Here is an 11454-nt window from a genome sequence, read left to right as displayed (position 1 = left end):
TAGTGATAAAAAAACTATTTTTTGAAATTAAGTCCTAAGAAGAAAGAAAAATAATAAATTTAATCAATTTGATCAATACTAATACCTACTATGCTGCAACATTGTTAAAAATCTTCAGAATTAAATTTAGGCTTCTGAGATGCAGGAGGAATGTTTTTATATAATTAACCACTATAAATGCGTTTTATTTAATATTTACCAGCGTTCAATATTTTATAATATTTTACAAACATAACTTTAAAATTTTTTTCAGATACTTGAGATATTACTATAATATATACTTCAGATATTTGAGTCATTGAGATACTTAAAGACTTGACTAAAAGTATGTATTAGCGACTGGTTTTATTAAACTGATCAAAAAATTCATTCGAAGCTTTAGTTTTATACAAAACGTTATTCAAAAACTCTTCTTTATTTTTTTGTTCTTTAGCTAGAACTAAGTTGAAGTCCTTTATTCCATCTTCCAAGTTTCTAAAAGTATATAAATAAAATATATTATTTATAATTTAAAGCGTTCAATCAATTAATGTTGTATGATAGAATTATTTAGATATTTCAAAAAATTATCAAAATAATCTGTAAACCATTAGTTGTAACTACTTGTAAGTAATGAAATATTAAGACATTAGGTATCAAATTTGCCAAAATTCATAATTTTTCCCACAGTTAAAGGGAAGAAATATAAATAAAACCAGTTTTCTGCATTTCCACATACACTTTTATGTCTAAAATATTAAAAAATAGGTATAATTTTGTATTTAGAAAAATTATGTCTTCCCGTCGAATCAACTTATGTGTATACATTTATAAATAATTTCATACAGTGTTGAGAAAAAACACGTTCTAAAAGGACCGGATTCCTGAAACGTGCTATCTTTGTAGGAACAAAGCTGGAACTGTTTACTCCAAAAATAAAAAAACTAAATATCAACGAATATTTTTTTAAGAACGTGAACAAAAATCAGTTTCTTTAATTTTTTTAAACCTATAAAATATTACAGATACAGCAGAATTTATTTAATTTTTTTTTTGAATTGCTGCCATTTTTTTAACATAAATTTTGTATTATTATGTATAGTATAAGCCTAACTCGATTTTGAAAAAAATGACTATAACACGTTTTAGATAGTAACCACACATTTTTGTTTCACCATTAAAACTAATTATTCTTAGAAGAGTATTATTTACCTTTTTTTCTTTTGCATTTCTCGATCGCTGAGTGTGCCGCACCTGGCCAGTATATTTAAAAGATCGGCCCAATCTTTTTCTTGTTTATCGTATGCCTCTTTTCGTATCTGAAATTATATAAAATCAATTTTATTATTTTCTGTTTATTTGTTAGTTATTAATACTGATGTACTGTAGTGTAATTAAGGACACTTCGTGGGCATACAATCGTATATATCTACTATATCTCTCAATACATCACCAATTCTGAAATATTTGTAGTTAATCAGAAAAATAACCAAAACTAATTTAAAAGTAAATTAATTGTTTTAATTTTTGTCAAATTCAAATCCTGACAAGAGTTGGGTATTGCTGTTCTATAAATTGACCATAATGTTAGATTTTTACATAATATTGTATATTAATAATATATTGGTGAATTATTATTTTAAATTATTAATTACATATTCAAATTTTAAAGAAAATAATATAGACAACTGCTGAGTAGGTATTACCTATTCTTGATAAAAAAGCACATAATATTGTAAAATCGATCAATTCATCACTCCAACCAGTTTCTAAAATATGTATTTTTATCAGCACACGAAAAATTATTTTTTTTTATGTGATGACCACTGGTTACATTACTATTATAATTATGACTATTTTTTTTATTACTAGATGTATGTGTACCAATTGTATACCTAATATACTTAATATACATTAATTGTTTACAAATATATTTATAAAAAAAAATAAAATCTTTGGCACGGGCAATACCGGGTGGTACACAGCGTGTAACAGATAGAACTGACTTATGGAACAAATCTTGTTCTAATCAATATTTCAATTTTTTTTGTATATATATAATTTATAGTCACTTGCGCTACAGATAATTATACGAAAAATTATTTTTATTTTTTAACACTGGAAATAAAAAAATTTAAATTTGATTTAAATTTTTTTGGATATATTCAAATTAGCCAACTTGTGAATCTGATTAAAAAACAATGTTGATAGTAAAAACATTTATCGAAGACTTAGAAAAATAGATTACAATAGATTCTAAGTCAAGTAGTTTATTTTTTAGAATTTTTTTAAATATCAATAATTTTTTGATTAAATGAATTCGGAACGTAATAACTTTTTTCAAAATATTTGTTTTGAGAATTTGCTGACATGAGTATAGTTCTTAAATTATTTACTAATCTTATAATTTTGACAGTTTTTGTCATATTATGTTTAACTGTTTAAGTAGCATATTTTTTTTTTTTTTTTGTCAAGTTTATCTGTTACACCTTGTATACTATTATAAAATTAATAATATATTATGTTGATCAGTAGTAATTTTAATCTCTTCTTAATTGTACGAAGGTGTCGTAATACCTTAAGTTCTGCTCTTTGACTAGCTTGTTCGTCGTATATCGCTTGTTTCATGGCCGGCGTTAATCCTTTGTAGAGCGACGTCGATATTTTTCCTGGCCCTAAAGCACTGTTGAACCCGAGTTCGGGATTTTCCGTCAAAAAGTCTCCTGTGATCGCGTTGTACACTTCTGCCATTTTGTCTTCGTTGCTCTCGGCTTCCATAATACTTTTGTTCATTTTTTGCTCGGACGCCTAAATTTGAACAAAATATAATCGTTATTCGTGTTCATTTCGTCTGTCGAGCTCACCACTATAGAACAAGAGTGCCACAATTTAAAAAGTTTTGTTTTGAGAAAAAGGCTATTTATAAAGATAGTTCTTTACCTATGCGTTTGGAACTAAAAACTTAAGAACTTACAAACGTATACTTTTTCAAATATTATGAAATAGTCTCGTATAAACCCACAAAGTTAGACCTTAGCATTTCAAAATTTTTTTAAACAAATTTAGTAAAACATTTCTATTTATAAACACGCAAGACAGTATGATATTTCGTATTTCAGCTGCAATATCACAACATTAAATGCAATTCCGACCGACTAAACTCTAAATATTGAATAAGTCTTGAATTTTGACTTCGGTGAATTGGATAAATTAAAATACGTATATATTATGTAACTAGATACTGCCGTAAATATGACTCACATGCTTTGAAAATTAGCTAAAAATTATATAATTCAATACTGACACAAATTTTTAGTGGCTAGATGAAAAATGATAATATTGAATGTGGCGGTTTTGCATTATATAGAGCTTTTTTGTTTACAATTCGAAAGCAGCCGTGACTCAAAATTAATGAATTTTCAGAAGTGGCTGCAGTCCTATGTTCTAGAGATGCGTTGTCATTATTGAATTAACAGAAAAATAAAGCACTCACTAGAGCTTGGTTGTACCGGTAATTTGCTTCTATCAGTTTTCTTCTACACTCATTTTCAAGAGTTGCAAGTGCCATTGCTCGTTGAACGGTCGTGTGTTCAGTTTCTTGCCACGTACGTTCGACATTTTTATTCTCTTCTCGAGTCATATTTTTTTCGCGTATTTGCATCTCCAACCACACACGCTGTTGTTTTATCTGTTCCGCTTTTTGTTCTTTCGTCGTGCCCTCTTCGCCTTCAAACCTTAACAATAAATTATATCAAAATATTAAAATATCTCATTTGCTCGTGTCGTTATATTATTATATATTTTACGTACCGTTGAACCGACGACAATGTGATCCTAGGGTCATCGTCGCCGATACGGTTTGGCTGACCTTTTCTGCATTGTAGTGGGTCGTATATGTCAAACTCCCTCCGTGTTTCAGGGGCTTGATATTTTTTTCTGTACTCTAAAATCTCTAAATCTATTTCCTTTTGTTTCTATAAACATACAGTTACATAAAACGTGTATTATTATACAACTATATAGGTACCTACTTGAGTACATAATGGATACAAATATAACTATGTATAGGTAAGTAGTCTGAAAATAATTTAATTATTTACATAAATTACCTCTATAAATTCAGTTCATATCGCCCCAACAATTTTTTTTTTTAAATATTATTTATTCGCAAACAATTTCAGCTATTGTGAATTAGTTTTGAATTAGTACGATGTAGCGCGTTTGGGCACAATACATCACGAATATCACTACTGATATAGTATTCCGATTTTTACTTGTATTTTTAAGATTACTCACAGAATCAAATCATGTACTCACAAGTTTACAGAATAAATGGTACATTTTCGTACTCACTGAATTTTTTCTCACAAAATGTACACTGTGCATGTTTGGAAAGAAAAATAACAAATAAATTACGAAAATAAACCGAAGAAAAATTTAATTTGTACAAAAATGTTGGAAGACCTATCTAATCGAATACAAATTAATTAATCATATAAAAATAAGTAGAATAGATCAGTAATTTAAAAAAATCTTTTATTATTTTTGGAAGACTATTAACCCAAGTCTAGTCAACTAGTCACCCTAGTGGCCTAGTGGACTCCTGGATAACTTTAACGGGCTAGGAATTAGTATAATATGCAAATATATGCAAAGAAATATATGTGCAAAATGTGCTATTAGAATAGAAGTATTAAGTCTAAACGTTGCATGGATTTACGCCCGAAAATGTTCTGTTTTGGCTTTTTGGGTAAATTCACTCTAACGTGTTGCGACCAGGACCTATACGATTACCAATTTATGAGCAAATATCCGAAAACAAAACATTTAGGGACTGGTTTAGTATGTTCTTACATTATGTTTCTTAATATCTTCATTAAATATTGAACATTTCTGTTATTTGCATTTTATTTCATTTTAAACCATACTAAATATAATTTTGTTACATAGATAATATATATTATGTGTACCAACAAAACATAAAATTAATCAGAATTTTTTTTCGAAAAAACTTAGTTCTATAAAATATCCAGGCATTTAAAATGATAACCAATACTTAAATATGGAACATATATAATATTATATTAATCGCATAAACAATGTTATTTGAATTTTTTTTTATATCTTTAGTATTATATTCTGAGAAATATATTTTATTGTCTTAATTGAGAATCATAACATAATATACTACCTTGGTTCAGTTTGGCTTACGGTCTAGGGCAGCGGTTCTCAACCTTTTTATATCCGAGTACCTACCACCGACACAATTTGAAAATGTTCATGTAACACTTGACCAAAAAACGTTTTTTTTTACTATTAAAAATAAATACGTTATTCAAAATATATGAACATTATTTTGTAAGGAACTACAAAATTATGATAATATAAGCATAAAAAATAATATAATATGCATAAAAAGAAAATTAAATATATACAATAATTGTTATTTATATCATTATTGAAATCAAATAATCCAAATAATATTTATTGTGAATAATGATTCGTTCCATTTTTTTATAAGGTAGATTTTCTTAGTGTACCACCTTGACGCGGTCCCGCGTAATAGCTGTTTGAATTCAAATAGCCTTTTACGCGGAAAGCCGCGCAGCGCTTCTCAAACAAACCGCCAATCGACGACGGACGACGCCGGCGCGCGACACCCGCGCCGTGAACCGGCCGTTCGGTGAACCGGATTGGTAATGTCACTAGTTTTCCGACGACCCGCATGACACGGTCTACCCACGTCCCCGCGAGTCGCATCACCCATCCAAATTGACGGATAATATTATAGTGTTCTTACTATTTGTTTTTTTTTTCTTTTTGTGTTTACACACAATAATATACGCACGGGTCAATACCGAGAACAATAATTCGTCTGTGTCGCATTCTGTTTTTTTTGTTTTTTTTTTGTGATTCACCTGGTCAGCTGCCCCCTCACCATCCCATCCTCGCGGCTCCCCACAGGTCCGCATCAACCTACGAATCTTGTACGTACCACTATTAGTAGTACGCGTACTACAGGTTGAGAAACGCTGATCTAGGAAGATCCTTACAATACCCATACTAATTATTTAAATATTACTATAACTTGTATTAAAACTTACATTTTTCAAGTCAATACTAAGCCTTAGTAAAAACATCTACAAAGTTTATAGCCTTAATAATTTATATGCATTATACTTTAAACCAGTGTGTCTATTTATGTTTAATTACAAAGATATTATTGAAACTTTTGCACATAACTATAGTGTTTTGTTAACAATTATATTATATTATTCAAACGATACATAAATACTATAGATTTGATAATCTCTCACTTAAAATTATGATATAAATTTAAATTTAAGTTCATATTATGTAAATTATTATGTTTTATTTTATATTATTCTATTTTTCAGTTAAATATTACAATTATAACTACTATACTCACATCACAGCCATAGGCTATAAAGTGAGTACATACCTATACTTTCGTAAATTTAACCATCGCTGTTTTGGTGAAATAAATATTATTATTATGTTAAACTGGTATATATAATATGTGTGTAGAGCCATTTTTATCACCCATATGTTATACTATATCAAAGTTCAATCAATGGAAAATTTCTTGCATTTTTATAAATGCATTTTTTTTTATCATACACTCACCTTCACTTTTACTATTATTGTTAGATTTACGAACAGAATATAAAATTTGAAATTAAAAATTAATATATATTATAATATGATATGCACACATGGATTGAGATTTTCAAACGGTTTACAGCCACTTACAGTCGTTACAGACTTAGACTATATTATTAATATGAATTAGGTAAGAAGTATCATAAAAGTTACCTACATTATTATTACATTCTGGAATGCTTCTCGTGGACGTTGAAAATTAAAAACAAAGTAGGTATTTATTCATACCATAAAAATACTTAGATTCATTCATACATGAAAAGTTTATGTGAATGTCAATCTAATAATACCAATGATATTATAATTAATAAAAATAAAATAAAAAAGGCAATAAACAAAACAGTTAGTGATCTTGATAAATGATAATAATGTATTAATGTTTTTATTAATAAAATTATAAAATTTCTATATAATATGCCTAAACATAATATAACGTCTTAAAATATGTACTTTAAAGGCTATATTATGTAACGCTGATATTAATTTTGTTTCTAAAGTATCTATTTACTATATGTTACTCTTATGCTTAATTAATTAAATCGTATTTTTATTTCTATAAGTATTTTACTATAAAACGAATTGTAATATCGATGAACTTCGTATACCAGATACGAGTTTATTGCTCAGTTGTTATTCGTATTAGCTATTATTAACGCATCATTTATTGTAATTATTTAATTGTAATCGTTTTGGCTGAATAAATAATTAAATACCTATAAGTGATGCAAAATAAGTAAGTATACCGCTTGCACGTGGTAAGTGTTTTTTTTTTTAAATATAACCGTTTTACTATAGGTTTGCCTTGAGTTAAGTTAATAGCAAATGTTAAAGTACTTGGAACGAAATTATAATAATAGGCTATACTATGAATATGAATTATGTAAGAAGTACCTTAAAAGTATACCTACTGTTGCCGCCGCAACATAACAAATATAAGATTAACCATAGAAATAAGATATCGGCCACGGGGGAACAGCTGGTCACACACACACACACAATCACCGCTGTAATCATTGTTTTATTTTTGTATATATTATTCAAACGTGCCCAGTGAATTATTATGTAATTGTACCTATAGTATTATTATACATAATTATTTTTACTATCACCGCGTTATCGCACTTCGCCGAGCTGGCTCCGCGAATATTATTTAACACGGCCGCCGCGATTTTTGTCTCGTATCGTACGTCTTTCAGCGAACACCGACGTTCGCAAAATAATTATTTTACTCCGTTTTTGCTCTAATAGTAAAGTGTCAATATTATAGATTTTCGTCGTAACGGTGACCAGACACGAGTCTATTATACGTCTATTCGTATATTATTATAATATCTCTATATTATATTATGTTATTAATTATTATTGTGAGCCATAAGGGCAATACCTACTTATTACATTATTATTTTTGTCATTTGCGTGTATTGTACCCATATTATAGCACAGGACCAGCTAGCTAGTCTGCGCTCCACAAACTGTGAGTGTTTCATTATTTTTATTATTATTTATTTATTTATTATACACATTTAACTGTTGAGCCAAAAGGGCTATAGATATTTTATATTATTATTAATTTGTTGGCCAGAAGGGCCACATATTATCTTATACGAGCTTCGGCTCAAATAGCTGTGTCAATACATTATTATTATTTCGGTTGGCCATAAGGGCCGGTCATTTATTATTATCATTATATTTTTATTATTATACATTGTTGGACCAGAAGGGTTACATTATTTTCATAGCGGCTCCAATAGCTTTTTTATTATTATCATTATATTATTATTATTATATATTTTTTACACGTTTGTGTGGTACTGTGAGTTTTTAATATATATTTTGTACTGCTATTATTTAAATCTGCGTATTATACAGCAACTTAACTATCAGAAACCGTGTTACCATTTTTTATTAACTATTTGTTTAATTGTATACACACCCACATATATACACACTTAACACACAGATAATACACATAATTACACTACACGCATTACGTAGTTCGACAGTATTTGCCCGGCGATCCCGACCACTGCTGTTCGAACTATTACACCATTACACACCCAGCTAGTGCTCGCATATTTAAGACCTAGGTGTTAGTGGTGAGCGATTATAAGGTGTCCGGGGTGCGCGTATTATCGTCATAGGGTCCCGGCCCGTACACCTACATTATAATAATATTCTGGAATGCTTCTCGTGGACGTTGAAAAATAAAAACAAAGTATTTATTCATATCATAAAAATACTTAGATTCATTCTTAAGTTTCGCTTACACGTGGTGTTTATTTTTTTTAACTATAACCGTTTTACTATAGGTGTGCCTTGAGCTAAGTTAACGGCAGAATGTTAAAGTACTTGGAACGAAATTGTACGTAATTTGTACACAATTTTTTTTTGAAAATAAGAAGTTTAGTAGATGTTTTTTTCTACGTAATCGTACAATAATTATACTTAAAAACTTAAAATAGGTATTGTATAGTGACAAGGCGTTACTTTTTTATTTTGTTCGTCTAGTTGTAACGACGTGGCACAATCTTGTAACAATTTGTTTGAATACGCTTGGTGTTTTGCTTGTTCTTGGTCTCGAAGTATTTTCTTTTCTTGGACTTGTCTATCGAGGGCATCTTTATCGATCTAATCACAAATAAAAAGTAGGTATAGAATAAATTGTTCAACAATCAAATTTGTGCAAGTGACTATGTATGCGATTAATGTTCAAAATAAAAGAACCAATAAGTACCTATATAAGCAGTGTTGGGAATTATCTAGATAAAATTATTTCTTTAATTATCTTATTTAGATAAAAATAATTAAATCATCTAATTATCTCATCTAGATAAATGTAATGGTTATCTGTGATAATTTATCTTGATAAATAATAAATAAAGAAGAATATTTTTAAATACTGAAATAGCCAATAATTTACGAGAACCGAGTAGTGATTCCAAATTCCAATATTATTATAGTTAAAAAAAGAAATGTTGTCAGTTTTATTTTGTTATTTTATTTTTATTCAAGTTGTATTAAAAATTAAAATTGTATATTATTTTAGTTGAGAAATGACATTAAGGATTTATTAATTAATAAAGATTATCTAATTAGTAATTACAAATAAATTACATTATTTATAATATAATTTTAAAAAAAATATCAATTTTTTTATCTAGATAAATGTATGTTATATTTTATCTTATCTAGATACATTTTGAATGAATTAACTGTTATCTTATCCAGATGATTTATTGGTTATCTTTTCCCAACACTGTTTATAAGTACAGTGAAACCTCGGTATCTCGAAGTTTCAAGGGGTAAAAAAAAAATAATTAATATAATATTCAAACTCTGAGTTACCAAGGTAGTTAAAAATATTATGTGAATGAATGATCGGGACTGAAAATAATATTCGACATCATATAGAAACTTCAAAATATACCGAGGTTCCACTGTAATTAGCACCTAACTTACACCAATAATTCTAGTAGTTGGATTGAAAATTCGTTTTTTTCGTTCTTCGTCAAAAAGTCTCGCTTTTACATGTTTGGCCACTTCTGCATGATCTTTGGCCGATGGTTTTCCTATATTTAACATATTTTCAAATATTATATTTACGTAAGATACTTGGAGAGAAAAATGAATAAGTGAATAGGCATAGTTTGTATTCTTATTGAACGACGTTACTTTTTTATGTGTAAACAAATACGACGCGTCGACTTGGCAACACGAAAACGTAGCTATATCGAATTAACTGTTCGACATAATAACAAATCACATAGTATTAAACATTTGCTTGTTGACATTAAAATTTCTTAATGATTTCAATAAACAAATAATTAAAATTACATTTGTCAGTACCTACGTTAGTAGTCGCTAATCAACAATAATTGCATAAACGTATAATATTGTCAAGACTCATAGAACATCACAAAATCTAAATAAACAAAAAATACTATTGTTGGTATTTATTTTAATTACTTATAATTATTATTATTATTGATATACATTGTGGTACATTATGACATGTCTAGTACCTATGTCTACACTGTGCCGTAGGTTTTTAACTGGAACGTATATACCTAATATTATCCAATAAAAAATAAATTTATGGTACCTATTGAAAAAAAACCAAGCCAAAAATAGTTGTTGGAAGTAAGTATAGGTATTTGTTAAGTTATTCGTAATTACAGAGCTCGGAACTTCATGCATTTGCATATTTCTTAGGAAACTGCATCATATTAAAAATCTAATTCGATATAAATTCATTTCACGATATACCTATATATTATAATCGAAATACAAAATTTTATGTTGCATATTTTGCCAGGTTGATATGATTTTGAGTATTTAAAGATTTTAAGCATATGCGTATACAATTATTAATAATAATCGACAAAGAACACATTTTTAATACAACCTTTACATATATAATATAATATTAATAATTGTAATTTTGTTGTGATCGGCGTCGTCTTATTTGACATTTATTCGATAAAAAAAAATGTATTTTTATCGAGAGCTCGTGGCCTCCATAGAATATCGGAGCTCGTACGATTAATTGGTACTGTTGATAATTTTGTAGTTAATGTAAAAAAATATTTAAAAAACACCATCACAATTTTTCAGGGTTGGCACGTATTATACACAAATGTATAATTTGTGTATTATACGTATAACACATTACGTATAATACATCTATATTTTGTAAACTAATATAAAATTTTTTTTATCATTATTTTAAGTATGGGCAATTTTTTTTAAGAAGTCAAAATAAACAGTTATCAGAATAAAAGCAATATCCAA

General features: G+C 28.1%; 1 protein-coding gene across 1 annotated transcript; it reads right to left on the bottom strand.

Annotated features, from left to right (window-relative positions):
- Positions 1-332: 332 nt before the first annotated feature.
- On the bottom strand, positions 333-10266 carry LOC132947328 (RIB43A-like with coiled-coils protein 2). The gene is made up of 7 exons (XM_061017591.1): positions 10123-10266; positions 9151-9291; positions 3790-3953; positions 3473-3713; positions 2557-2787; positions 1192-1298; positions 333-474 (listed from the first exon to the last, which is right to left on the bottom strand). The coding sequence occupies exons 1-7, from the start codon at positions 10243-10245 to the stop codon at positions 333-335; spliced, it is 1149 nt and encodes a 382-aa protein (XP_060873574.1). The 5' UTR covers positions 10246-10266.
- Positions 10267-11454: the final 1188 nt, after the last annotated feature.

This window comes from Metopolophium dirhodum, chromosome 6 (assembly GCF_019925205.1).
Source record: "Metopolophium dirhodum isolate CAU chromosome 6, ASM1992520v1, whole genome shotgun sequence".
NCBI lineage: Eukaryota > Metazoa > Arthropoda > Insecta > Hemiptera > Aphididae > Metopolophium > Metopolophium dirhodum.
The sequence above is the reverse complement of the archived record's forward strand: the minus strand, read 5'-3'. Positions and strand labels throughout refer to the sequence as shown.